At 48.7% G+C, this 27,849-nt stretch overlaps 6 protein-coding genes; 3 read left to right on the forward strand and 3 right to left on the reverse strand.

Annotated features, from left to right (window-relative positions):
• The window catches only part of GSTUM_00011188001 (uncharacterized protein), a gene marked incomplete at its 3' end in the record, with an annotated part of 29,715 nt that extends 24,241 nt beyond the window's left edge, over window positions 1-5,474 (reverse strand). Inside the window, exons 1-6 of the mRNA XM_002841755.2 lie at window positions 4,351-5,474; window positions 3,695-4,178; window positions 1,691-3,590; window positions 1,191-1,641; window positions 968-1,104; window positions 1-917 (exon numbers count right to left, since the gene is read on the reverse strand). The exon at window positions 1-917 is cut by the window's left edge and continues 24,241 nt beyond it. Of these exons, the coding sequence (XP_002841801.1) occupies window positions 1-917; window positions 968-1,104; window positions 1,191-1,641; window positions 1,691-3,590; window positions 3,695-4,178; window positions 4,351-4,858 (4,397 nt within the window). The 5' untranslated portion in view covers window positions 4,859-5,474.
• Window positions 5,475-7,224: 1,750 nt separating this feature from the next.
• Window positions 7,225-7,980, forward strand: GSTUM_00011189001 (uncharacterized protein; the record flags this gene model as incomplete). XM_002841756.2 has 4 exons in its annotated part: window positions 7,225-7,408; window positions 7,488-7,635; window positions 7,696-7,736; window positions 7,765-7,980. The coding sequence occupies exons 1-4, from the start codon at window positions 7,316-7,318 to the stop codon at window positions 7,978-7,980; spliced, it is 498 nt and encodes a 165-aa protein (XP_002841802.1). The 5' UTR covers window positions 7,225-7,315.
• On the forward strand, window positions 7,980-8,515 carry GSTUM_00011190001 (uncharacterized protein). XM_002841757.2 has 2 exons: window positions 7,980-8,367; window positions 8,424-8,515. Exons 1-2 carry the CDS (start codon window positions 8,004-8,006, stop codon window positions 8,447-8,449), a joined length of 390 nt encoding a protein of 129 aa, XP_002841803.1. The 5' UTR covers window positions 7,980-8,003; the 3' UTR covers window positions 8,450-8,515.
• Window positions 8,516-17,251: 8,736 nt separating this feature from the next.
• Window positions 17,252-19,016, forward strand: GSTUM_00011192001 (uncharacterized protein). XM_002841758.2 has 4 exons: window positions 17,252-17,940; window positions 18,039-18,241; window positions 18,304-18,497; window positions 18,568-19,016. The coding sequence occupies exons 1-4, from the start codon at window positions 17,828-17,830 to the stop codon at window positions 18,667-18,669; spliced, it is 612 nt and encodes a 203-aa protein (XP_002841804.1). The 5' UTR covers window positions 17,252-17,827; the 3' UTR covers window positions 18,670-19,016.
• A 1,400-nt stretch (window positions 19,017-20,416) lies between these two features.
• GSTUM_00011193001 (uncharacterized protein) lies at window positions 20,417-22,225 on the reverse strand. XM_002841759.2 has 3 exons: window positions 21,876-22,225; window positions 21,686-21,791; window positions 20,417-21,627 (listed from the first exon to the last, which is right to left on the reverse strand). Exons 1-3 carry the CDS (start codon window positions 22,048-22,050, stop codon window positions 20,520-20,522), a joined length of 1,389 nt encoding a protein of 462 aa, XP_002841805.1. The 5' UTR covers window positions 22,051-22,225; the 3' UTR covers window positions 20,417-20,519.
• Window positions 22,226-24,073: 1,848 nt separating this feature from the next.
• Window positions 24,074-25,526, reverse strand: GSTUM_00011194001 (uncharacterized protein; the record flags this gene model as incomplete). XM_002841760.2 has 4 exons in its annotated part: window positions 25,132-25,526; window positions 24,950-25,069; window positions 24,475-24,854; window positions 24,074-24,417 (listed from the first exon to the last, which is right to left on the reverse strand). Exons 1-4 carry the CDS (start codon window positions 25,464-25,466, stop codon window positions 24,074-24,076), a joined length of 1,179 nt encoding a protein of 392 aa, XP_002841806.1. The 5' UTR covers window positions 25,467-25,526.
• Window positions 25,527-27,849: the final 2,323 nt, after the last annotated feature.

The raw sequence follows: 27,849 nt of genomic DNA on the forward strand, positions 1-27,849 counted from the left end.
GGGGGGTGCGGGGGCATGTGTGATGGTGGATGGTGCGGGAGAGGGTGAGGCTGTTGTTGGGGGTGCGGGACCACATGCGAAGGGGGGGGGTGGGGTGATATATGCGGCGGGTGAGGAGGCATGTGGTTCGGTGGGGGTGCATGCCCCTGCTGATGAGGGTGAGGAGGTAGCGCTTGGGGCTGTTGTGGGTGTGGGTGGTGTTGAGGAATTGGTGCCATTTGAGGTACTAACTGGGGAGCTATCTGGAGAGGCATTGGCTGCGGTACCCCAGATGGCCCGGCACCCTGGATCAACACGGGATGCGGAGCGGGAGGCGGTGGTGGGGGTGGCGCGACTGCCTGCTGGGATGCCAAAAATGTGGATAATGGTGGAAGAGGCGCATATCTATTCCGTTGATTCCCGTTCGTTGCCGCAAACGAGGGAGAATGCTGCGACTGTTCCGGCGTCTGATCCTTGTTTTGACAACGATGACAGAGTAGCCCAACAGTACGCGAACGCGATGACGCGTCTCCATTGGCCAGTATCCCATTAGTATCAGGTGGCGTCCCATTGGTCAGATGTGTAGTGTTCTCCGCTGGCCTTGGTGCATCTATAGGAACCTTCCGCCAGAGTGGGCTCACATCCGTTTGACATCCGAAGCAGCGCTTGGGCTCATCCCCTCCGACGTGATCATCGAGAAGCCCTTCGATTCCTCCAACTTTGTCTTCTGCACCTTCCGTCTTGATGTACACAGTGGTGGGCGAACAAGCCAACTCTTTACCATTAGCCATACTATTCGTGGATGCCCCCCCTGCGCTATTTCTCCTGTTCGACTGCGAAGCCTTAGTAGAAATTGTCATTAGATTCGCCTTACGAACAGTGCCCGTAAGCGTTAGATCCGCTTGTTTATATGTTGTAGTATATAGCTGCAAGGCATTCTGCAAAACAATTAACAGCTTTTCCCCAATCGCCCTCCTACGACACTTACCTGTCCGGTCTCCTCAGATATCTCGTTAAGCGCATGTAAAGTAGTCTTCAGCTCATGCTCCGGACACCAGATAGCAGCGGTCATGCTTCCGGTTTCAGTGCCAAGCTTGATTATGTTCATCTGGTCTCTCCTAGAGCCTTTCACGGGTTGGATATCAAATCCCATCCGCCACCCCGCCTTATGTGCACAACCGACATGAACTGTGAACATGTTACATGAGCACACTCGCCAGAAGTATAAGACGACCATGGGTACTTACCGCTCTCGTGGCACGCATGGCACTCAACACAAGCACCCCCGGTACTCTCACAAATCTTGCAGGTTTGTAACCACCTCGCTACAGGGATAGTGCCGATGCCTTCAACAATTTTCATGGTCTTTGCCTCAGCAAATTTTGTCTCGGGAGTCCAGACAGCGCATACAACATGAGCCCAGTTATTCCCCGATGTCTTCTTCAGCGGTTCACGAGGGTGTTTTGGCCGACGCTTGTCGATCTCCTTAACCTTACGGCCATCCTCATGGGAGCCGTGATTATTGATGATTGGCTTATCCTTTTCCCCCGGAATCTTTTTCTTGGCCGAACCTTTAGACGCAAGATCCTTATCGCTAGAACCAACACCACCGTCCTCATGGTCGGTAAAGCCATGGCAGGGACAAAGAACACACTCATAGTTCTGTAATCTGTGAGTACACCTTCTCAAATGTAGATTTAGGGAGACCTACAGTGGAAACCGTTGGGTTCTTGTCATTAGCGCACATCTCACAAACCCATTTGTTCGCTCCGCGCTGCTCGCCGACGCCATAGCACGCCTTGTGCACAGACATTTTACAATCTCGACATACCAAGTGCTGGTCCCCTAGGGGTTCCAGCTCCTCACAGATCCCGCAGGGCAACAGTTTCGGCTTTGGCGGCTCCGGCGGAGGGGGCGGCGGTTCCTTCCTCTCAGCCCTCTCCTTTCCCTTCTTTGACGAACCATTGGCCTCTATTTTCTGTCTCTTCCGGGTTGGCTCCTTCTTCTCATCCTGTGTATCAATAGGGGTGCCATTTAGTACCGGTGGAGTAGGCGTAGCAAAGGCTGTGGTAGCAGCAAGCGCAGCGGCTTCTGCCTTCTCGTCTGCTTGCGCGGCGGTCATTTCCTTTAGCATTTCCTCATCTATCCTTCTCTTCCACGCCCTGCCACCCCCCTGACTGATCTTCTTTTGAATTTCATCGGGATCCTCCCACTGTATACCATATCTCCTCCAGAGTTCAGCGCATCGTCTACATAGCGCGCTGACGAGCCATCTCTCTTCCCCACCCTTCCTCTTTGAGCTTGCGGTACCTTTGTCTGCGAGAATCAATGTTCCAGGTTGTACACCAGGTGCACGCCTCCACTGCCTGCTCTCACGGGTATTGCAAAACTTGCATTCAAATCCCCGCTTCTTTTCGCCAGCTTTGGTGTTATCAAATGCGGAGTCGTCATCATCATCGGCAACATCGTCCACCAATTTCGTTCCGTGCTCCTTGCCCCTAACTTTAACCTCCTTCTTCCCTTTCCGTCCCTCGAAGCCGCCCCATATCTCACGGCCTTTGGCAGTTTTCTTCCACGTATAGTAGTATCTCACAATTTCTGCCATTTTCCTCGTCTTGACATTCTTGGTGACAGCATGAAGTTCACTTCCAAATTTCGCCACACCTTCCTCAAACCGCTTATGCTCATCGGGTCTAAATCTAGGTTCCTTGAGATCCCTCGTGACATGCATTTTGCCGAGCTGAACTAAGACTCTCTTTTCATCAAAGTCGCTAGCATAGAAAAGTTCAATTGCTTTATCCTGAAAATTGACGGTCCACTTTTTAACACCCCCACCGGGAAGAGTCTCAGCAATCTCGGACGCATTCAACATAAAACGGTCAACGGATTCTTCATTTTCCACTCGCTTCTTTCCAGCCTCGCCTTCTTCCTCATCCTCTTCTGGTAAATCTGGCATTTTAAAGAGCAAAGTGGAGGTTGAGCCATCATCTTCGCCTCGCCGAATATACCCTGCGGGTTCATCCATGACCCACTTTGGACGCCGTTCTCTCTCCGCCACGGCTTCGGCCTCCGCTGCTGCCGCAGCAGCGTTTTTAGCACTCTTGCCACCACCCTTTTGAGGTTTTTTCTTCTCAATAGGCTTCACATACTCGACAGGCCGTCCATGCCAAGGATTGACATTCGCTTGGTGTCTGGGCCCTATCCGCGAGGCTGCTCGGGGGTATATGCGATCATCATAATCTAAAGCGTCTTCGACACGGCAATGCTGGCCAAGATATCTCATAGGCCACATTCTTGCCCATGCCAATTGCTCTGGTGTAGGCTGTTTATCATGATCGGCCGTTTCAGAAGGAGTCGCTGTATCGGAAGGGACAGCCCTCGGAGATAAATCCTCCTCTTCGTCATCGAGAGCGTCGTCTTCAAGATCATTGCTATTTCCTATTCCGGGCGTCAGATTGGGTGTGTTGCGTGCCTCAAGTTTGCGTTCTTGGGCTTGGTTACAAGGCCCACATGCCCAAGCGAACCCTCTACTCGGCTTCTTGAGTAATGGAGGACGAACGCAATTCATATGATATGTATGACCACAAACTGCACAATGTACGGAATCGGTCCTATAAACCATCACATCAGCAACTCTAAAATTTACAGAAAGGGGGTTGAAAGAAAAAATAAAATATCTGAAAAAATGAAGGGGCTCTTCCTGGGAATTTCGTACGTTGCACAATATCCTGAACATCTCTTGCATTCCTTCATTTGACTACATAATTCCTTTGCTCTCTGCGGCTCAACCAGCAAATACTTCCACCTTTCAACCAACACTTTTCGCACCTTCTCCGGAACATTTCGAACCATTGTCGTAGGGATAACATCGTAGTATCGATGGATATAGCGGTCAAACATTTTTTCAAAGTAAAAGCTATCTCGCTGCTTCCGATATTGGTCAACATCCTTAACCTCTGATCTATGCGAAATGAAACATTTGCCGCGAATGGAGGCGAGTGGGCAACAATCAGAGTGCATGGACGCGAAGAGCACGCGCGTGTCGGTAACCTTTCGTTGGATGTCCTTTGGTCGATAATACCAATTGACCCGTATTGAATCTATGGGCAGTGATGGATTATTGTTTGCATGAAGAAACTCCATGATTCGGGCAAGATAATATGGCTCCCCAGGAGGCTCGCATACAAGATAAATATGATCTAGAAAGATGTTACTGTTAGCGTCAACAATTTAACCCTCAATTTACGTTGGCGAACGAGCAGAAGTGAAAAATAAAACAAAGTAAAACAAAAGGTGGTCTTATGTCTCGCTAAGCTCTGTAGAGTCCAGATTTCACAAAGCTTGCGGGAAGGAGAGTTGCGAGAACTATACCATTTACAGCGAGCGAGGTACCATCATCCGCGATCAAGTTCCCATCTTTAAGATTGGGGTTCTGAAAGCTCATCATATTTGAGAGTGTTATGTCCTTTGGCATAATGGGTGCCGGGTGGGCGCTCTTTCTCTTTTTTCCAGATGTGAATGTGGTAGCGACTGCCGTCGCGGTATTCTCCTTAACAGCCTCCTTGTCCTTCGCCCCAGTTCCAACTGCTGATGCCCTTCGCGACGCATTCGTCGAGGGTGTTGGCTCGACGGCGGCAGCAGATTTACTTGATGACGTCGAGGGGGTAGATGTGAATTCATAGTCCATGTCATTGTCTTTGTCTTCGGCATAATTTATACGTGCCCCTCTACCACGAGAGCGGGTTCCATAAGGAGAGGTAGAGCGCGTGTTTATAGCAGTCGTCGTTTGGGTATTTGCAGTACCAGTTGAGGTATCCCCAGCAGCGCCATTGCCAGCCGTAGTCCTAGAGGTGGAAACGGATGGTTTACGATCGGCCATCGGGGGTGAAGGTCAGGACGTTTGATGGTCCAGAGCCCAAGCGTGGTGGGTATTTGAAAGGGAAAACTCAAATGCAGGAAAAACTTAGCTGTGGGGGGGTTTGTAGAGAAAAAAGAGTGTAGTTCCCTCCAATGTACCAGCACGGCAAAAAGCGAGGATGGGGCTATAGTAACAGATAAATAGAAAGGGGATGAGTGTTCAGAGTATGGGGAAGGGTCGGGGAAAGATTGGAGGGGGGGGGAAAAAGGAGGAGCGAGGGAAGGTGTGGGTCGTTGAATCGAAAATGTGTCGAAGAAAGGTAAAAAGAAGGGATAGAGAGTTTGGATGACAAAAGAATAGGAAAGTGAAACGAGACGGATAGGGTAAAGACTAATTGCACTCAGACTCTATCGTCCGCTCAACCAAATGCTGAGATGAAGCAAATGCCTCACCCTATCGGTAAAGAGATGCCTCTCTATATGTGGAGAAAGTTTTAAGCCTCCCACGCTACAATAGCAACGAAGGTTCGGACAACATATAATGGTTGGTTATGGGGAAAGATGTGGTGGGTAGAAGGATGGATGAGGTTGTGAATTCGAGGAATAGTGTGGGGTGCGGGTGCGTGTGGGTGGGAAGGATGAGGGAGAGAGGGGAGGGGAGGTGGTGGGAGGTGGTGGGAGCAGCAGCAGTGGTGGTGGTGGGAAGGAACGTATGTATGTAGGTAGGTAGGTTTAGGGGAGAGGGGAGAAAGGAAGGAATAAGTAAGAGGGAGGGGGGAGTAGGGAAACAGATACCGGTATGTTACGTAGGATAACAGAGAAATGTCAGTTAAGAGAGCTCATTACGGGCTACAATAACCAGACATGTGCCGTAGTAAGAGGAACAAGGTTGGAAGGGGGGACCGTTGACTATAGGGGATGAAAGTGTAATACATCTGCCTATGGTGCTTATTCGAGGTGGATACGCTTTCGAATGAAGGAAGAGAGGGCGTTGTACGGTGGGAAGTTAAAAGGTGGGAAGTGAGTGGATACTCTGCAAAGGGCAACAGTACTAACCAAGTCGCGTGTATGCGACAATGCTGCTGGTGCTTGCCCAGGGAGAAGGGAAATGGGAAAAAACTGCTGGGCAACTACTATATTACCAGCGTGCCACCAACTGACGCGACAGGCAATTCTCAACGTAACCCAGATGGGTATATGTCAAAATTATCACCAAATCTGATGGAAAAATTATCAGAACCCTCCGAGGAATAAATCTAAAGACTGGAATGAAGAATTCATTCAGTCGTAAACATTGCTCATGCTGCACTAGAACAGCTGTCGTCCAAGATCTACGGCACCCATGGGAAAGGGCAAAGTCAGCCTGAAATCCGAGGTTACACGCAGGTCCGGGAAAGACGCACGCTAACGACTTCATCTCGCCAGAGAGACAGCAGTTGACAGCCAAGGGGGGAAAGCCTTTCCTCCTCATTCATATACGATCAACTCTTCTTCTCTGAACCCCGTCGGGAATCGGTGTAGGGAACTAAGGTCTCTCAGAATAGTCACCAACCATTGTTCACTCTAGTAGTTTGTTGTGATATTGTAATAGAAAAGGTCGAAATCGGATATTATGCACGAGCTCCTTGGTGGGGGGGTGATCCCTTTTCCTTTTTTCTCTAACTTTTTTTTCTCTTCGCTTTCTCACCTTTCTCTCTTTCACTTTCCATCTCTTGAGAACCGCCATGTTATCGCGCAGTAGTCTCCTTTGCGATATCGCAAGGATGCGGTGCCCTATGTACGCTCGGTACATGTTGTACGGTCTATTACAGGAATGTACGGAGGCCTTCGGGCAGACGGGTAGCCATCCCGCAGTGCACACAGCTCGATAACCTAGTTTCATTCTTCCTACCAGTACTTGCCAACTGCTCAAGGTTGTACAGTACTGCTGTAATGTGTGTTCATGTAGGTCGAAGCATTTCTCTGAGGCGGTTAAAGATTTGAAGGAAAAAAAAAAAAACCATCCCCAAAAAAAACCATGTACGAGTACTGTACTGCATTGTCGTTTGCCCAGAACTTGGCTGGTTGGCTGGCCGGCAGACGCTGCAACACAAGAGGCAGAGCACCCTACCGTGCTCTACCCTACCCTGGTGTCGCTCTGGTTTCGCACACCACCCACCCTGCCCTGGCTGCTGCCTCCCAACCATGAGGGACGGCATGGGTTTCTCGCGCAATCTCGATCCCCCTAGTCCTTATTAGTCATTCGCCGGTGTTGAAGGACCCTTGTCTCCTCTCTCACGTGACTTGTGGGGTTAGCCCTTCCTCTACCCACTCCCAGTCCCCCCCACACAACTAATGTGGAGCATAAGGTCGATTTTTCTCTGTCTCAAATTTAGCATCTCGCCATCAATTCACAACAGCTCCCTTTTCACCACACCTCGCATTCCTGCCCTCATCCGTCTTGAACCTTAAAAAACCTCTCTTCATTCTATAAGAAGATATGGGGGCCAAGACCAACAAAGCAGAATATTTCGAAAAGCTCAAGGGACTCCTCGAGACCTACACGAGTATTTTCATCGTTACCGTCGACAATGTGGGTTTCCGCCAAATATGCTGGTACTGGGTTTTCCTGTATATCTTTTTGAGAGGTGCTAATTGTTCGTTCAAAACAGGTCTCTTCACAGCAAATGCACGAGATCCGTGCCTCTCTGAGGGGTCAAGGTGTTGTTCTCATGGGAAAGAATACCATGGTTCGCCGCGCCATCCGTGTCTTGCTCTCTGATTTCCCTGAGTACGAGCGTCTTCTTCCACACGTTAAGGGTAATCAATCACGTGTTCTACTTATCTTTTATTTTACGGGCTAACACTCCTCAAATGTAGGCAATGTTGGATTTGTCTTCACCAATGCCGATCTCAACGATGTCCGCGACAAAATTATTTCCAACAAAGTCGCCGCCCCCGCTCGTGCCGGCGCCGTCGCTCCTCTCGATGTCTTTGTCCCGGCGGGCAACACCGGTATGGAACCCGGAAAGACCTCTTTCTTCCAGGCTCTCGGTGTTCCCACCAAGATTGCTCGTGGTACCATTGAAATTACTACCGACCTCAAGCTCGTTGAGGCTGGAAACAAGGTCGGAGCTTCTGAAGCGACCCTTCTCAATATGTTGAACATCTCTCCCTTCACATACGGTATGGGTATCTCCCAGGTCTACGACAAAGGCCAAGTCTTTGCACCGTCGGTTTTGGACATCGACGACGAACAGCTTTTGGCCAGCTTTTTGAATGCCGTCAAGACTCTAGCAACCATCTCTTTGGCTGTAAACTACCCTACCCTGCCATCGGTTATTCACAGTTTGGTCAACTCTTACAAGAAGGCCATTGCTGTCGCTTTGGAGACCGAATACTCCTGGGAGGCGATTGATGAGCTCAAGGACAGGATTGCCAACCCTGAGGCTTACGCTTCTGCTGGCCCTGCTCCTGGTGCCACTGCCGCTGAGGACAGCAAGCCAGAGGCTAAGGAGGAGGAGAAGGAAGACGAGGAGTCGGAGGATGAGGGTACGTTTGATACAGGTTTCCAATATTTTTATGAAACTCAGCTAACCTTTACATAGGTGGGTTCGGTGATTTGTTCGGTTAAAATAATTTTTAGACGAAATGGTATCACGAACTTGAGTAAAATATAATTATTCAATCCTTTCTTCCATATCTTAGTACTACTTTGTGAACCCGACGTTAGCTCGATTTTGACCAGAAACGTCGACAAAAGCGCGCTTAGTCACTCACATGAAATACCGGTAACTAACTGCATAGGCCCGAATTTCTTCGCAAGATCTTGATATAAAGGTTAGGTTCCTTTTTTGTTTACCACCAATCACCCCTGCATACATATGGCGAAAGATTAACCATTTTTAACCCCGATCACCATGAAGATCAAAAAAAAGCAACACAACTTTACTCTAATTTTTTCATGACGCCTCATTCCACTTTTTTTTATTTTTTTACAAATTACTCGGGTAGCAGGAACTGACTGTGCTAACTAGTGTCAGGAAAAGTCCCTAGATCACTACGCTCGGTACCGTACCGTACGATTACCAATTCCCCAACGATACAGCTATTCCCCCCGATAAGAGATTGACCGACTTTGCATCACTCATCCCGGCTGTGTCTCACTTCCCTCTTGCCCGTAATTCGGGATAATAACGCCTTCGTACAGCACCTACGGTAAAGTAAGAAGTGTTCAATCTAGTAGAATGGCTGGTGATCAATTTCATCTTTATAAATGGGAGATTTCTAAGTGACTTGTTATCGTTTCAAATCCTCGCAATAGTGACGCTTTCTAAACTATTGCTCGAACTTGTTTTTTTTTTCTTTTTCTTTTCCTATTCCGCCCTCTTTTTTCCCCTGCGTTGGGTTGAGTTGAATCCTGGTGCTTTTGCGGGCGCTAGTTTAGATACGGATAGGTCGCTACTTTTAGCGGTAGTCAGTGGGTTAGGGCTCGGACCAGATCGGGTTCATGGCGTGTTCGGGGAGATAAGAATAAGATCCGGTGTATGATGATATCGGTGTGAACCGTAATTCATGGGGAAATGCGGCCCGGGAGCAGTTGGCTTGGTCGGGGAATCTGCTGGTAGCCGTCTGGGTATTGGCTGGGACCACAGTAGCAGTGGGGTGGGAAGACTCAAGTTGTTATCACAGTCCTGTATGCACTGGGTCTCCCAGATTTATGTCGGCCTATGGCGCTCGAGTTGAACCAATCTTCAGTTTTACCTTTAACGCGCCGATGACTTTCTTTTTCCATGAGTGATCACTCGGTTTTGAGATATTTTACTATCTAGAGTATGATACTCTGGAGGATGTTGAGTATACTGGTAGCGTACTAGCAACAGAGAGTCTATGTTAGGAAGATACGTACTGGGGGTGGTTATGTCTAGTTTAGATGCGGGGGAGGGGAGGGGGGCTGCCGTTCTGGCAGCGCTACTGCTTTTGTCTGAACAATCATGGAGCGGTACATATGTGACAATGCTTCTGTAGATTTAACCTCAGGTTCAACAAAATCTTACTATTAAACCATTCAGCCCATACACCTATCCTATCCCGGAATACCCCACTGAGATAACCAAGCCCTTCAAGCAAGCAACCCACCCCTCTGCAGTTTCCTCGGAAATTTTGTCTCCAAGCTGCTATACCTGAATTCCTCAGCTATCCGGTACTCGTGGCGTTATAGGATATGCTTTTCTAGCAATTTCCTATGCAAGGAAGATATCGGTGGAAGACATGTGGAGGGGTGAAGTGAGTGATGGGGTGTGATTTGAGGGGTTTTTTTTGGGTAGGTCCGTGGTAGGTTTGTGGCGGGTTTATGCTCTGAGGAGGTATCTATGATACATCCTTTGGTATTACACAGTGCCAGCATGTGTCAAACTCCCAGTATGATCTTCCGGACGCGTGTTCCGGGAATGCGGAAGGCCAGGTAGGAGCTTCCTTCCATCTCGAAAGCCTACTAGAGTTCCGACCCGCCGGCGGGATCATATGAGCGGTCGGGGTGATGGGGTATACAGTATGAAAGGCCGTGGTGGCGGATAGCCCACTATTTGAAAGTCTACCGTAGGCTTACTGGTTCCATTTTCCTAGAGTAGGGGAGGGAAGTGTTTGTTCCGGCTGGGACTTGAAATGCTTTGGCAAAACGAAACAGCCTCTCTTAGTACCACGTATTCAAGACCACCCTTGTGGCAAACTTGGCGGGTGGCCAAGGTCCGTGGACGACGCAACCTTCGAGTTCCTCCCCTCCGAAGGGCCGGCCGGCATTCTGCTGAGTCTGATATCCCCGACTATGAAAGCATTTTCCAATATGCTATCTTCTGAACTACCCTGAGAATTGATCAAGGTATCTTTTATCCCTCTCTTAGTGCGTTATGGGATTATACAGTGCTTCATTGTTCAAGCGTTGCAGACCGCGGCAGGCTAGCTAGAGGCAACTAGGCTCAAGTTTCTACAGGTTGTCCCAGCATTCTATAGAACCTGGGAGAGCATCTTCACAATCGGCTCCCAAATACCGTTTTTGTTGGTGCTAGCCAAGCGTGAGGAAATGAATCTCTAGTACCTGGAGCCAACTTGCTTGCTGGAGATACGTAATATTGTCTGGACTGGGTTCCGATCCATCGACAAATAGCTGACACTACTGCTTTCGGTGAATGTGTTATCCTTCTGCTGCAGATCCGCCGAAGGCTCCAAAGAATCCAAGCCGTCAAGGCATACTGCTGCGAATACCTGTGAATTAGTGGAGCTCGGTGGGATACTGTGAGGCACCGGTCGCCTAAAAAATGGAAAGGGGGAAGAATAAAATAGCCTACACCTCCCCCCGCTTGTGCGCATCGCATATATATCATTCTAGCATTTCTAATCCACAATTTAGGAGGAGAAAATGCCTTCACGTCGTGGATCCTATACTAACCAAACCCGACTTACTACGTCAACCACTACGCCCATAGTCTGCGCCTGGGCGGTGCTTTACGGGGAGACCGTTATCTGAGTATAAGCTCAACTTGTCAGTATACTGAACCAACTGCGCACGCGCATGTACATCCTCTCAGGGTTACCTTTTGTTTAGTATCCGCTCCCTAGGGGGAGAGGAATTCACGGCAGATAGAAAATATTTGGGATGGGGGCGCTTGTGGAAGTAAGCGCATGCAGTTGATGCTCTGGGGAATTTCTGAGAGCTGTTTAGAGAAGGTAGGTACACCCGTATGATTTTATAATTAGGAAACTATTTGGAAGTTTTTGGGCATTGTGGTAAATACGGACCTCCTGTGACGCACTATTGGGCTCTGGGGCTCGCAGAAACGGGGATTTTAGCACACAGTCTATGAGTAAAGCTTCTGGTACCATAGGGGGGGGGGTCAAAGTAGCTGTACGGATCCGGGCGTGGGACAGGGCCTACAAAGGGCAGCAAATATGTTATACGCATCGACTATCATCAGTGCTCGGTCTGCGTTTTTCGCGCACTGGGCAGAAGATCGCCTATAAAAGGGTATTAAAAGGCACCATTCATTCTCTAGGAACTCCATTCTCTTAAACATCTACTCTTTTATAGAACCTCTCTCCGGTCTCATTGCTTTAGTATACAGTATATATTATCACCTTCCATGGTCCTCCGATCATTGCTTATCACAATTCCATTGTTGGAATACAGATCGGCTATTCTCACAAAATCGACTCGGGCAATTCTGAAGCCGATCGCTCCAAAGTGCCACAAGTGAGTTAACCCCCATCGCCTCAGGGGAAACCGCGGTAGGCCCATTAACAAACGGTTACAAACCCGAGTGATAACATATGAAGTGTTCTCAAACCTCACCCCGCATCACCCTCTCCACTTATCCAGATTGCGTGGGGAAAAGAAACCCATCTCCCGGATAAGTACATATATGATCTTGGGTTCCGGCGCTCCAGCAGCCTAAGCTGTGTGTTGGTTCCAAAGGAAAATGAAATACCTTGTTACAAAGCATTTGTCATCCGAAACTTGCCCTACCCTCCCATAGTGTCACACCATTGTTAATTTATAGTCAAACTAGGAACGCAGGCTACTTTCATCTTGAGATATCTTTCAGATCTTGAGCAATCTGAAAGTGTGTTTCAACGGTTTCGAGGGGGCCCGTGAACCAGGGAGAGCATTCTCCTGCGTGGGAATTTTTTTTTTTTTTTACGGGGATTAAGATCTGAGAAGCTCTGAAACAGCTATTCCAAATTGGTGCAGATGCATTGCCCAAGGAGGATAGGTTCTTGGATTGCTGCTGATTGGCGATAACAGCTTCACCTTTGGTGGACCTCCTGGGTTAGCCGGAAGCAGGAACCATCGATCTGGCGGAGGCCCGGAGGCATAACGACGCTCCTTGCCATTACACTCCCTCAGGAGCTCAGCCGTTTAAAATGGATATATATCTCGAATGAGGCCATATTTTCCACCACCCCTCTAACTTGATAGTGTCAGGAGTGCCAAGAATGGCCGTCAATGTGCCAATCAAGTTGAGATTATTTCACCGTTGATCACTCGTCTAGCGGCTCTGTCCCACACCACAACTCAACTAGTGCAATCATAGCCCTACGGAAACTCGTCATATGATAGGATCCTTGCTATTTTCAACTTCCAGAACCTCTCCCAATAGGTACGGGTACCTACAGGTCTCGGGGATTCGCAACGGAGATCTGATCCCCCCACCACACTAAACTGGATTAGGGAATGTATTGCTATGCTTCTATACTCGTACCAGGCAGGAGGGATTCGAAAACAGGGGTCTTGGGCATATATGGGCACTCAGACACGCACGTATTTTTTGCTATATATTTTGCGAGTCCCTATCTTCGGGTATCTCTCGTCTGCCACGAGCAATCCGAGATACTTCATATCCATTTCCCCTCTCTCTGCTCGGGGTCATACCAACGGCTAGAAACTTGATTTGGGTTATGAGAGCTAAGGTGGAGATGAAAGTGAGAAGCAGATAGGTTTATAAGAACACAGCCTAAATTATCTTCCTCCTCTTGCACACCGGTTGAGGCCTCAAGAGGGTAAGGATATTGGCTACAAGACAGTTCCCTGTGAAGGCCATTGCCTGCTCTCAAGTTAACTAGGAAGTTATCCCCCGAGCCAAGGACTACATGATGTCCTAGACAGCGAGACCATTGACAGGTATGAGCCACTGGGTGAGATATATTCTATACCCAGTCGAAGGGAAACGTGGGAAATGTGGGACGAAAACAAAGGCAGAGTAGAAACTGAAAACACGACGAGTAAACACCATGCATCCAGTGCGTATAGAGAAATACGAGTAGAATGAGCATCCTCGTCCCTGCCTTTCCGAGCGGAAGATTAGCACATGGGCAAGTATATCCCTCTTCGCCTATCACTCACAGAAAGGGGAAGTCTCCTGGATCTCAGAGGGGCTGAATCGCAATAACAGCGTGGAGGAGACAACGAGCAAGAGGGGTACTATACAGAGATAGCCCCACCAACATTGGTGTCCTGCCACTAGACCTCTGGTTTATAATTCGCCGTGCCCCTACAGTACTACGTTACCCGCTGGAATGTTGCAAGAGATTTTAGATTCTAGGGTTGTTTCTGTGGAACGAAATGTCCCAAAGTGATAGTCGTTGACCCTGGTCTCTCTAGAGCCTAAATTGAGGGTGATATTCGGCGGCTCCAGCGGGAGCAAGGCAACTTTCGCGCAGCACAACAGCACGCCGCGCGGTTTGAAGTTGTTTCTTTTTCGGGCATGACGCTATGCGGAGAAAGGTTTTGGTAGCTTGAGCCTTCTTGCGACAGTTGAAGCCGGTCGACTTCGGGCTTAGGAGCAAGATGTCTCGGTCCCGGTTTGGTTGCTGGAAGGAAAATTACAAGTTGGCCAAGACAGACACCCCCCCCCCAAGGATAGCCTGGAGAGCTGGGCTGATCGGTTTTCTGTTTTTTCCTCCCTTTAGGGCGATAATAATAAGTTCCCGAGATTCTTGAGAATGCAAGCCCAGTTTTTGCATAGATATTAGCCAAATGAAGAATCCCTTGGACAGTGCTGAACCCAAAAATTTCCCGGAAACAACCCAAACGGGACCCCAGCAAAGCTCTGTTCAACCATGATACCATAGTTGAGGGGGGGGAGTCGCATCTCCTCTTTCATGACACAGTCCTACGGATAATGTAATACCGGTATGGCCGGTACGGAGGTTTGGATACTAGAGCACAGTACTGTTATCCCCTCCTTTGGGGTCGGCGCTCTCTCCATTGGGTGTTGGCAACGGCTCAATTCAGAACCCCCAATGTAGTCTGGACGGCTGTAATCCCCCTGATAACGATAGTTTATCCACTACCCACACGGGGGTAACACGGAGAGGCAAAGCTGCGAAGGGGGTTTCGATGGAAGGCGGTTTTGAAATGAACTTCCCTGGCCTTTCTCGGTGAAAAGTGAGGAAAGTGAGGATGGAAAAGAGCAAACGAAACCGAAAGTTTGAAGAAAATCCATCCACAATTCTTGTTCCTTGTTCACCGTCCACTTCTTCCCTCTTTCTCACCTCCCTTCCACAACGGGTCCAGCAATGGACAACCAAAAGTCAAATGAATACGGTAGATAACGCAGGACAACCACGATTGTCCTCGTCAGTTTACAACGAGCCCGTCAAGCTCGTCCGACATTACTATTCCAAGACATCGAATCAAAGCACCACGGGTTCCCCACCGATTTTGAGGTACGGTATCTTGCGTAGGGGTCATATTAATACCAATTTTATAGGAAACACAGCCCAAATAACACATGGCTGCGGTTGTTTTGAATGCATGTATGAGCAATTGGAATGATGATCGACAGTTGCTCAAAGCCGTTCATGCCGGTAACATGTCGATTACATTTTCGCTTGCCAGGACGCTGGCAAGCGAGTCTACTCGTTGAGGGCGCTGAGACTTACGTCAAGTAACGGAGGGCGATATCTCCAATACCCCCCCTCCCCCACCTAGACTAACAATCATCTCACAATTGCGTCGACCTACAACTATCCAGGCAGCCGGTTGAACGCCACGTCTCTCTCGTGGTTGATTCAATCCTGAAACAGAGAGAGGGAATTCGTTTACCACCCAAGGACAATGTTACCGGTGGGCGAGTTGAAATCTGGAAATTCAATGGTAAGAGAGCACTTTTTTTCTTTTTTCCCCTTCACTGCCGGACCCTGGTATTATAGTTGTTGTTAACATTGATTTTCCTGATGGTTTGGGATACTATTTCTGTCGTATGATACGAGGACTGTGGTGCTTTAGTTTGCCTAACTACTGCGCGACTAGAGTTTCCACATCGGAGCCCCACGAGCTTGTGTTGATCATTTTACTCGGTGCGCTGAGGGCAAAAAGAGAAGGCTGATGGATGGTAAGCCAGGTACCGGTCTTATCCCTGTTGCCTTGGCTGCGACGGTAATCTTCAACTGGGGCACCACGAAAACCGGTGGGTGAGGAGCCGGTGTATGATAATATGATATGATATGTATTTCCAAGCACAGGAACGAATCCGTGAAAGTAGGGTAACAAAGAAATACCCGTTACAGACCCCGGTTCGATCACCACCAGCTGGTTCTCGCTGTGCCCTAGTTCAAGACTGCGAGTACGCGGCGGGAAGGCATTGATTTGGTTCGTGGGTTACCATGCTGGATATTCTTTGTGTATCGTGGCCTTTCTACTGCAGGTTGGTTCCGGGATGGGATGGGGGGTGAACACCGGTGGTATGCTGTGTTCGAAATTTCTCCCTCTGGCGGTGGAATTATATCCCTTCGAGCACTATACGGTAGCCATAACCTACTACGGCAGATGCCCGCACGAGCACTGTACTGTACTTGTACCGGAAGACGATACGAGTGTACGAGTACTCGTACATGTATGTGTGTGTGTGTGGAGAGGAAAGGTTAATCAATGAATTCTTGCCTGGTTTGCCGCTCGAGGGTGGGGTTTCGAGATGCTAGATTACTGGCCATTATCAGGAACACCGCTTTGTCTCAAATTTTGCTTTTCCCAATGCACACACAGGTTAGAAATCTGACGGAAGATCCTTCTAGTCGACGAGATTGCCAATTATTAACGTTTGTCAGAGCCTGGTAATCAATTGAGGACATTGGGAGATGACCAAACCCCTACCATAGCGCCATAAGGTACCTAGTATAGTACAAGTACCGGTACGGAATACCGTAGTCCTTGAGCTCTGAGCACTACGGTAGCCAATCAACCAAGGTTTTCGCCGTGCACCTTGATGCAGGCTGCAGCGTGAGAACACAGGCAAATCCTTTTCGTTTCTGGGTCATAGGTAAAGGAAAACTGGGGTCAATTCTACGGTAATTACCTTAATTTGGCAAGCGTGTGCCTCCCCCTGCCCGAAAGGGTTCCCCTCTGTACAGTACTTGTACAGTACGGGTAATTGAGGGGTGGGTACGAGTACAGTACCAGTACGAGTACTGTACAATACCTTTGGTATCTGTGTACCCGAGATACAATACTCGTATGGCGATGATAAAGGAAAGCGAGAGGGGAAAGAAGAAGCTAATTAATTGGAATAAAAGAAAAACCGAGAATTGGGTGGATCGAGAAAAAGGGGATTTTCAGACACCCTTGAACGAACCATGTTTCCAAGTGCACCGTGAAAAACGATCTCACCGGAGGATTTTGAAAAGAAAAAAAGAAAAAAAGATTACTAATGATCAAAATTTCCCTTTTGTTCCTTTTTTTTCCCTCTTTCCCTCGCATGATATCATACCCATCTGGAATAATTAGTCAATATTCCCTAAGCTGCATGAATGGATGCTACCAAAACTTGGCGATTGATTGGCAAGGGTGACAAATTCTTAGTGTCCCACCATCCATCGCTCGCGTCCCGCACCCACCACCCCACAACGCATGCCCAAAACACCGAGAAGGAAGATACCGCTTTCAAAGCCCTGCAAGCAAATCCGCAAATGGAGAGGCTTAGAGCACCGCAACACTGAGGAATGCTATCACTAAGCAGCCGGTAATCAAGGGCCTGCTACCACTACTGGGGACGCCAGGCACGAAGGGAGGAAAGGTTATGTGCTGAAATCATACCGGTAACTGAGTGTGGAGGGATGGGTGGACGGACGCGATAGAAACTTCCGGATACCCTTTCCCACCACCCTTGCGTTTAACGCTTTTTTTTTCCCCGCGGGCTTTGAGGGGCACAATTGAAGCGACGGGGTTTGTTGATGATGGCGGAGCGAGGGGGAGGAAGGTTGGTTTTGGTGTGGAGGGCCAGAACGAGTGAGAGAGCAACTCAAAATTTCCTGGATAGAAAGGCGGGTCCCGCAAAATGTCATACTAGCAAACGTCAGTCCCAGGAATGACATATATAAGACCTCTCCCCTCTACTCTTCTCATCCCATTCTCCTCCCCACCCCGCGACGGTCTATTTGAGAACCACCAGTATTTTCATCCATTTCTTCTACACCAGCACAGCACCCTTCCCAAATAATAACCTTCAAACAAACATCAACAATGGCCCCAAAAGTCGCTATCGTCTACTACTCCATGTACCAGCATATCCGTCAGCTCGCCGAGCAGGAGGCTGAGGGTATTAGAAAAGCTGGGGGAGAAGCCACCATCTACCAGTGAGTTTCCTCCATTCCCTTCTTTGAGTTTTCAGAGGCTTGGTTTCCCCGGGTTTCCCCCGCAACCATTGGAGCTGCCGCTGACATTGCCCTTATAGGATCCCCGAGACTCTCGGCCCTGAGGTCCTTAAGGCTATGCACGCCCCTGAGAAGCCTGATTACCCCGTCATCACCGCCGATGAATTGACTAAATACAATGCTTTCCTGTTCGGTATCCCTACTCGTTATGGTAACTTCCCCGGTCAGTGGAAGGCATTCATCGACACCACTGGTGGTCTCTGGGCGAAGGGTGATCTCTATGGTATGTTTGCTCCTGCTTTTTCCAACACGAGTTGGGGGGGTTTCCCACTAACAACCTCACAGGCAAATACGTCGGTGTTTTCGTCTCCACTGGTACTCAGGGCGGTGGGCACGAAGTCACTGCCTTGAACGCCATGTCTACATTTGTCCACCATGGAATGATCTTTGTTCCTTTGGGCTACAAGAACGCTTTCGGTATACTCGCCGACGGCTCTGAGGTCCGCGGCGGTTCCCCATGGGGTGCCGGTACCTTCGCTGTACGTCCCCCCCCCCCTCCTCTCACAATCTCTCCTTTCTCTCTACACATTATTGACAACCATATCACAGGGTGGTGACGGATCTCGCCAGCCCAGCGAGAAGGAGAAGGAGCTTGCCCGCATCCAGGGCGAAACCTTCTACCAGACTGTCTCCCGCGTCAACTTCGCTTGACTACATGATAGCTCCGATGCTACGACCAAAAAAGACGCAATAACCCCCAAACAGCCAGCTAAGAAGGAAATTGTTCCAGGAAAAAGGCAGGATACCGATGATGAGAAAACCGGCGGTCCTTGCGGACTGCCTGATAAATGCTCGGTTTCATAGATTTTCTTGATAATTTCTGTTTTGTTTTCCCTTTCTTTCCTCGTTTAATGGTTGTGTTTTTTGCCCTCTTATTGTGTTGTTGTCTTCTTTTGAAAGTGGTTTGCATAGCGACTGTTTTTTGTCCTGTGATGGATGGCGGATGATGGATGTTTGAAAGTAATGGTGGTAATGAAAGTCCATGATGCCTTCTGACATTTCAACCTGTCTAATTGCTTGTGGATGTGATTGATTTTGCTGGATACAGTAGCCCGCCCACACGCGGTAGAGCAGAGTGCCGACGATGACTGACATTACAGAGCCCTTTCCCCTCTTTGCCGTGAGGAAGAACACATTGTTTACTCGTTCGCCCCGTGGCGAAGGGAGAAGGAAATGGGGGGAGAAAGAGATGCAGCATGCCGGGACAGTATCCCGAACCAGAACCAAGAAAATGGCAAAACCCGATCTCTAATCTGAGAATCACTGCAGAGAACTTTGAGAAAACCAAACCTACAAGATGTAGCCCTTTCATGGGGATGGATGGGGTAGATGGGTGGTTTTTTCATCTTTAGTCAGATATATCCATCTCGAGAAATTGCCGTGGCCATGCAAAATGCCAAATCTCGGTAAGAGTACTCGGATATTCGGAACGCGGGATACAAGTACCAGCAAAATTGGGACGTGCCCGAGCACTTTGCCAGAGCTGCATAAAGTTAGTCCAGTATCATAACTCATGCTTCGAGCTCAGATCGGTCGCGATAGAAAACCCATTCTCCACCAATTGACCCTTTCTCAAGGAGGACACGATTTGAGTTATGATGATGACAACCGTAGGAAAGGAAAAAAAAAAAGAAACACATCAAGGCCCGACCGTTGATACAAATATAGTAGTAGATAGAGTAATTCCGAGGACGACGGGCCGTTGAAACTTGAAACCGCCCACGTGCCGAGAGTTGGCGCGATCGGTATGATAAACCGACCCACGGGAGGGAAATCGCCGGCTTGGCGGGGTCTATTGGCGATACGATAGCCTCAATCCTGATGTTCGCGTTACAAGTACGATACGAGTACATAGACTATGTATGAATTAACTCCAACCGCCGGCATCTCTTTCTTTCTTCCTCTCTTCTTGCTTCCTTTCTTTTGGATTGGATTGGAACTTTTGAAATGAAAAAATGAAATGAAAAAGTCGAGTGCATCAGATTATTTATTCGGATCGTGGTCCCCGGCTTTGGAGGGGGGTTACAATTTATAATACAAGGGTTTAATGTGAAGGTTTTCTTTTCTTTTCTTTTTCCGGATATCAATTCGCGCACAGGTGGCTTTGATGATGATAGTCTTGTATGATTATTCATTTATTGGTGGGCGTCATGGATTCTCACTCGGCGTTGTGACTATTCGCGAGATTCAAGTAGTACGGAGGGAGAGAGATGGAGGGGACGGTTGGGAAATAATTCAATCGTATTTATTATCCTGGTACTGACAGCTGTTGCTAGTGCTGTTGTGAAGGGGTGTAAAAACCAAGGAAATGTCATGAGAGCAAGGCATCCATCATGTCGTATCATCATCCCGTTAAACAATCGCGGCAAGCAAACGAATAAACGAAAAACTCCCTAGCAACAACCCCCAAGCAAATACCTACAAGAAAAAAAAAAGCAAAATAAAGAAAGACTGATTCACTCTCCCCTCTCCCTTTCTCACATTCATTTTGTAAGCATGCCTCAAATCTCCCCCCTAACCACGCCACATCCACCGCACCCCCACCAACCCTCACCATTCCCTGTTCCGCACCTAACACACATCCACCCCGCCGGCGTCGCCGCCTCACCCCTCTTCTCTGGAATCATCAATGGCATGTCGAGGAACCGGACTTTCTGTCTCTCCCTTTCCCTCTCCTTCCCCTCAATCACTGCCTGCGTCAAGGGTGGGTTCTGGTAGATTGGCGACAGAGGTGTGGGAGGCGGGGACGTAGCAGAGTCGGTGCTATCGGGCCGCTCAAAGGAGCAAGCTTCGCAGCGGGGGAGGATTGAGGGGTTGATTAAAGTGCAGAGGTCACAGGCCCAGGTTGTTGCTTGTTCGTAGCTTGGGGGGAGGTCTTGAGGTTCTGCAGGTGGTGGGGGGGGAGGGGAGGAGGTGATTACTATTGGTGCCGGGATGCGGGGGTGTGGGGGAGAGGGAGTGGTGGCGGCAGTGGTGGCGGCAGCGGGAGGGAGTTCGACTTGTATCGGACCGTCCTCATCGTCTACAATCCAGACTATGCCGTCTTGTTCCTCCCAGAGTAGCTTCTGCTCGGCTTCCTCACGCTCCGCTTCCTGGATCAGTTCTATCGCAGCATTCATTATTGCCGCTTCGTTTTCCGGGTCTTCGTCTAGCACCACCACCTCCTGTTTTGTTTCCTCCTCCTCCTCCTCCTCGCCAACCGTGACGGTCCCGGCACGGATCGTCCTCTCAGCCTCTGCCTCCATAGCACCCCTATCCCTAGCACCGCTCCCAGCGCCGCAAGTCTGCGAGTCACGTATACGCCGCTCCGTCGCCGCGGCGATCTTCTCACGAATACCCAACCCACTGGGCAGTGGGTCCTTCCCACCACCAAGCATCTGGCCAGACCCGGAGTAGATGTCCCGTCGCTTCTCCGCCATTGCCAAGGCTCGTCGGCGAGCTTCGGACATTAGCGGATTCTTGGGAATCCCAGCGCCCAGGCGCTTACCCTCCGAGTAGAAGCCTTCCCCATCGTAGCCGCCACGGCGAAGGGTGGAGTAGGACTCTTCGAGGGTTTTCAAGTGGGCGTAGAATGTGTCGTTGTGGGGACCGTGGAGGTTGTGTGTGATTCTATCACTACCATTAACCGGTGCTCCTCCCTCGTAGGGTGGACAAGGGGAAGACAAACTCATGCAGCATCGTATAAACACACTCCTCAATGTCCAAGAATACGCTATCATCGTAGGGTTGGCGGAGCCTTATGCAGACCTTTTCACCATTATTGACGTTCAAGCCTTGTCCGCCCAAACACGATATAATTAGCTCTCTTCTTCTCTCTTCCAGACGAGAGCGTAAGGAAGGGGATGGATAAGAAATACCGAGTAAGCTCTTTTGCACAGGATAAAATTCAGCCAAACAGCCCACCTTATACCCCCCCTTGTTCATTATAGGCTTCACCAGGCTGGCAATCCACCGGAGCATGTAGAGGGCGTGCTGCTCCCTCGGTTTCCCCGGGATGTGCACATATGTACCGATTATTTGGTCTTGCGTCATCTTTGTCTGTCACTGGTTGGTGTTGAAGTCGATATGTCGAGGTTGAAGGAGTTGTGAGGAAGGTAGGTTGAATAGGTTGGGTAGGTGGGTAGGTATGATAGGAAGGTTGGAGAGAGAAAGCAAATTAGGCAGACAGACAAGACAGACCAGGCTGTTAATGGTGGTTGTCACGGTTTTTATATATTGACAACCAAAACCAAAAAGAGAAGGCTTACCGTCCAGCAGCAAATCGATAATAATAATAAGGTTAGATAAGAAAAGAAAACAAACTACCGGTATGATACCGTATGATAATAATATGATAAGCTTAAAATTCAATAAAAAATAAATAAATAAATAAAAATGAACTAAATCGAACCGAACCAGCGACAAAAAGGTTATAATACCTTAAAAAGAAAAGAAGAGTAAAAGAACAGTTAAGTAAATAAAGAATTGGAAAAGAAAAAAGAACCAAAAGTTCAAATACTTATGGGCTTTACTCACGTACTTATATATCCCTCCTCCCTCCTCCCCCGTTCCACTCAGGCATCCCACACACCCCTTCCGAGAAGCCCTCCTCCTTCCTCTCACTCACACACAAAGAAAAGGACAGCAGAACGAGTAAGAAAACAGTTCAACAGCAACAACAACAGCAAATGATTCTCTCCACGAGTTCACTCTATAACCGGTGCTGTACGGTACATATCATACAGGAGTTACCTACCTACCTACCCCTTGAGCAAAAAAAATGTCCTACTACTACAACAACACCCAATTCGCCGAGCACGGTACGGTACTCGAGCAAACGCGACCACCTTCCCATCTCACATTGGCCCGATTCTACATGTTCTATGCGTATATGTGTGCGTGTGTGTGGTGGGTGCGCACGCACGCGCGCGGAAAGCAAAAGCAAGCAGAGAAAATGTCGTGGTCGCGTGTGGATGGATGGCTGGCTAACTGATCTTCTCTTTTACCCAGAGAGGGAAGGAGAGGGAGGGAGAGAACATGGGGGGGGGGAGATGATGAAACTGCCAGCGAATGGTCATCACGAGCTTTATCATCGAGTAGGGTACCGTACTCGAGTACCTCTTGCTTCTCTTCTCTGCTCCGCACGGTCTGCTTGGAAGTGCCTTCTTCCAATTCGCGCAAGTGAAAAAAAAGGTCGAATACGAAGGAGGGAAGGGGGAAATGGCGCAAGACTTAATTCGTCATGGCAGAGAGTTCTCTCATGCTTCGTTCGCCTAAATGTCTCAAGAAGAAGGGAAAGATATAAATAAAGGTGTCAATTGGCCGCCTCGATTACTCGATTATACAAGTATAAGCTTGAATTCTCCGCTTCTTTCAGCACGGACCGAATAGTGGCCTTCCAATGCTGTACGAGTACTTGGTACTGTACAAGTATCATACCTCCTGTGACATCATCCAACATCCCATCCAAGTCGGCCAGCCAAGTCGTGTTGAATATAAAAATAAAAATAAAAACAAGAATAAAAAAAAAAAAAGATAATGTACAATACAGTATCTATTCGGGATCAGGTACTCGAGTATGATATCTCCTACCGTATATACTATTCACCCTACATCACTCGTGCAGTAATGTCCGATACGGCATCTCACATATGATGGAGTACTGTACTTGTACTATACAGCGTAGATCAGATGAGATGCAGGTCCGGTTTTTGGTTTTCCCGATCGACTCCCCCTCCTCTCCCCCCCTCCTTAACACTTCTAAAGCTAATCAGTGCCAATGCCCCGGAAAAATAAAATAATAATAAAATATTACAAAAGCCCTCCCCGCAAGCGAGAGTGCTAGAGTTCCTGCCGCATAAAAAGGAAAGAAAGGAAGAGAAAAGAAAATCCTGTATGATACCTACATTCACCCACCCGATACAAACAACCCAAAAAGCAAAGCAATTGCAAAAACAAACCCCCCGAAACCCATCCCAGCCCAGATACTTGTATAGCCTACATAATAAAACGAATGAATGAAAAGGATAAAAAAAGGAAATTCTAGCAAACCCTCCCTCTATAACAGCCCGAATATCTATAGAGCGATAGGACCCTTGGGCGGCGCTTGAGAGTGCCCCTTGGTATCATTCCTCTCAAGCTCCAGACTATCCTCCATTCCAAATCCAGGGTCCTCATCATCACTATTCAGGAGAGCATCACCTTCCTCGGACTCGTCATCGTCGACCGAATCTGGATACCCACCCTCAATGAGATCCTCAACGAGACCGGCGGCTGCCTCAGCGTCCGGATCCTCGACATCTGTGAAGCCTTGCCCAGCGGGTGCGCGGATCCGTGCACGCTCATCTGCCTCGAGTTGTTTCGCTCGAAACATGGTGCGTTTATAAATCAGCCACCCGGTGATGATGCCGAGAAAAACACCTATAAAATGTCAGCTCTGGCATGATACAGAAAAATATTTATTATAATTATTATTACCTCCAACAATGCTTCCATAGTTCAAGGCTTTTGTCTTCAAATCCATCTTCTTGCCCTCCTCCTCAGCCAGTTCAGCCAATTTAGCGCCGACGAAAATATGGATCAGCAACTTCGGTGTCGCCACAGCCGTCGCAACCATGAAGCTCAGCGGACTGACGGTTGGAAACGTCGACATAGCGCCATTAGAGATTGAATATGGCAAGGGGCATAACCGGATCATGCACAGCAATTTGATCCCATCATGTTTGAGTGTGAGAGAAAGGGCAGCAAAGCGCTTATCGGTGGCCACCATGCGCTTTGCAAAGTCCTGGATGTAGTATCGACATACTATGAACGCGCAGGTAGCACCTATTACCGTGGCAGAAGCGATTATAAACCAACTAGCCACAAGAACCGTTTAGTTATACCACTCAGAAGGTAAAAAAAATAAAAAACAAAAAACCCGGAGCTAACTCAGAGTAGAGTGAGAACAAACCCATTAGGAAACCCGTAAACAAACCCAGCAAGCGTCACCGAAGTTGAGTATCCGATCATCGGTGGAAAAGCTGAAGCGAAGCAAAGAGCAAATATAAGCAGCCACCCAACCTTCCAGCTCCTAAACACCGGAAGACGGTCAGCAACAAAACACCACTATCCCCCCCCTATTGATTCAAGTACCTAAGCTTCGCAGCGAGCGGCAGCATAGCGTGTAATATCTTCGCATGGAAAATCAACCCCAGTATAGCCGTGGTCCCCATTACCAAGAGCACCAGTGATCCAAGGATCTTTTGTGTCAAGGTCATCTTATTGAACCTTTTGTGGGCCCATCTCTGTAACCTGCTAGCCCTAGCAATGAGGGCACTTCTTCTTCCTTTTCCAGAGCTTCGTCGTGATGGGCCTGACGATAGGGATGATGACCGTCTTTGTTGGTTCCAACGCAGCCCACTCGGCGGAGGGGGATGAGCAACGGGTGGAGTGTAGAGGGCACCCGAGTGACGCGGGATTTCCGACATTGTGCGGTATCAGATGTTAGACGGGAGCGTGCTTGAGGGGAACGAGGTAGGTAGGTAGGTGGAGGGGGGGGGGAGAAGCTTGTCGAGGATAGAGGAAGGGAAATGCAAGTATTTCAGGAGTTAAGACTGCGCTCGCGGAGTAATGGGCGGGCTGATTGTTGACAGCGGAATGGTTGGACGCAAACGGACCAGGAACGACGTAAGCTTCCGGTCCCTAAGACCCCCATGTTGTAATGTTACACTGATCCCCCCTGTGGCTGGTGTCAGAACTTGACATGGGCTGCGAATGCGCCACAGCTTACTTTTTTTCCATGTTCACGGTGCGAATTTGTTTCCATTTTCCGAGGAGTAGTTCCGTTCCGACTAAGCTCGGAATAGTGTTGTTCTCTGTGCCCCAGAGTTACGATAGCCGTGTGTCCTTGCAGTCTTTCTACTCATCCCAAGTTCTACTACAGTCAGAGCAGATTCATGGGCTTTTATTTCCATGCCAGCCTCCCATCAGCAACCTGCAACCCAAGATGTCTCACAACCACAACAGCGTGGTAACGGCAGCTGACCTCTGCAAGCATCAAGGGGTGCAGTCCTCCGGGACGGAAGGTCACAGTCACAACGCCATGTTGTGCAGGACGGTAACTGTACGAGTACAGTACAGGACCGGACAGGACAGGGGACAAATTACGCCGGGGGTAGCGATTCTCAAGCCACTGGTACTATTGTTCCGTTGATTCCCTAGAATGGGCTTTGAAATAAATCTAAAAAAAAAATACCCAAACGTCTGAGATATAATACAGTTTTTATCAATTACAATTTTATCTTGAGTACTCTACAAGTAATGCAGATAAAGCGGTGCCGGTAGGCATTTGGAGTGGTTGAGACCAGCGCGATAGGTCATTTGCATACAAAACCCCCTGCCTTGAGAGATGCTGTAAAGTATGAACAGGTACTGTACTCGAGTACTAGTACAGTACCGTACTGGTACCCGATACTCTGGGCTCTCGAGAAATCATTTCCAACACCTGGTCAACCTTTTCAATATCATACCATGCACTCGGCAGCAAAACCACACCACCGGAAAAGTGAAACCTTTGAATGAACCATGGTTATTTTTCAGTCAGAAAAGGTTTCTGTGTGTTGGTCTGTCCTCACTTAAAAATGGTGTGTTTGCACCCAGAATTCTAAGGAAATTGCCAAGATCTTAACCCTAGAAAATTGTGCAAGGGGGTTGGAAAAGTGTTTAGGAGCTTTGGGTTGTTTTCAGGGTTATTTAGGGAAGAAAGAGACTGCCGATGGTCTGTGAGTATTTCGCCGCTCGTTGCTCTGTGAAAAGCCTTTTGGATGGTATCATACAAGTACGGTACCGGTACGAGTAGTCTACGCCCCGGCCAAGGATGGTAAACGAATATCATATATATGCGCACAGGAGCGTATGGCACGGCATTGAAAAGGGTTTTCCCATTTTCTTGGTGGCCCCGTGGCAAAAAATCTTCCCACCCTCCTCCCCCCATAACATCTCCACCAACACCCGTAGCATTCTGTTGGCCTGAAAACCCCAACCTTTGTTCCTTAATCCAACCGAAAGCACTGTTTTCAAAATGAATGATACATATCTTGTAATGTCAACCCCGTTCGAGCTAGTGTGGGGGTTACCAGGTCACGCACAACATGCTCCCTAGGGTGCGGCTCTTTCACAGGCTTTCAGGGTGCGGTTTGGGATAGTACTCGTATACCGGTGCTGTACTATACCAGCACCGGTACGAGTACTCAAGTATCATAGCTAAAGCCGTAGTCACCCGCGCATTATTCAATATGAATTCGAAAAGAGTATCATACCCCTACCACAGCAATATCAATTATCGATGAGAGCCCGTGATAGAATAATTGTCCTTGAGTGTGGTATATCGCTGTTTCCCTCCTGAGTTCTACCGTACCGTACCGAACATGACGTGCTTGTAAAATTTCCCGCCTACAGAATGTGTCTCGACAGTGGCCGCGGGGTATCGGGGCAGGTAAGCGGGTGAAAGTGGCGGTCGGGTCGTTTAGATAGGATCCGGTGCTGTTGGGAGGGGTGGGCTCCACATATGGTGGAAGTACTGATATCAAGATAAGAGATTTTCCGGGGGTTGGGGAGCTTGCTCAAGGTTGTGTACCGGTATCCGAGTGTCGCAAGTTGTTCAAGAGAGATTGGCACTCACTCCCCTAAGATTAATGTAAGTGAGGCTCGTGCAGTGTTATCGGTTTGAAACCCAGTGTTGGCGGCATAGGACAAATTGACCCCCTAAATCAAGTAATATCATTAACCGGTCAAACAAATACTGTTTCGGCGTCCGAGAAATCTTCCGAATTTGTGATGAAAAGGTGAGGGCGTGGCGCCGTACCGGTACGC

The sequence above is a fragment of the Tuber melanosporum genome (assembly GCF_000151645.1).
Source record: "Tuber melanosporum whole genome shotgun sequence assembly, scaffold_8, strain Mel28".
In the NCBI taxonomy this organism is placed as follows: Eukaryota; Fungi; Ascomycota; class Pezizomycetes; order Pezizales; family Tuberaceae; genus Tuber; species Tuber melanosporum.

Excerpts from the sequence above, each read along its gene's own strand:
- GSTUM_00011193001 (XM_002841759.2), bottom strand. The coding sequence starts at position 22,050 with ATGACGCAAGACCAAATAATCGGTACATATGTGCACATCCCGGGGAAA. Across the intron at positions 21,792-21,875 it reads TGTGCAAAAGAGCTTACTCG|GCTTGAACGTCAATAATGGT; the intron begins GTATTTCTTATC and ends TGGGCGGACAAG. Across the intron at positions 21,628-21,685 it reads GTTTATACGATGCTGCATGA|AATCACACACAACCTCCACG; the intron begins GTTTGTCTTCCC and ends TGGTAGTGATAG.
- GSTUM_00011192001 (XM_002841758.2), top strand. The coding sequence starts at position 17,828 with ATGGCCCCAAAAGTCGCTATCGTCTACTACTCCATGTACCAGCATATC. Across the intron at positions 17,941-18,038 it reads GGAGAAGCCACCATCTACCA|GATCCCCGAGACTCTCGGCC; the intron begins GTGAGTTTCCTC and ends TTGCCCTTATAG. Across the intron at positions 18,242-18,303 it reads GGCGAAGGGTGATCTCTATG|GCAAATACGTCGGTGTTTTC; the intron begins GTATGTTTGCTC and ends ACAACCTCACAG.
- GSTUM_00011190001 (XM_002841757.2), top strand. The coding sequence starts at position 8,004 with ATGGGTATCTCCCAGGTCTACGACAAAGGCCAAGTCTTTGCACCGTCG. Across the intron at positions 8,368-8,423 it reads CGAGGAGTCGGAGGATGAGG|GTGGGTTCGGTGATTTGTTC; the intron begins GTACGTTTGATA and ends ACCTTTACATAG.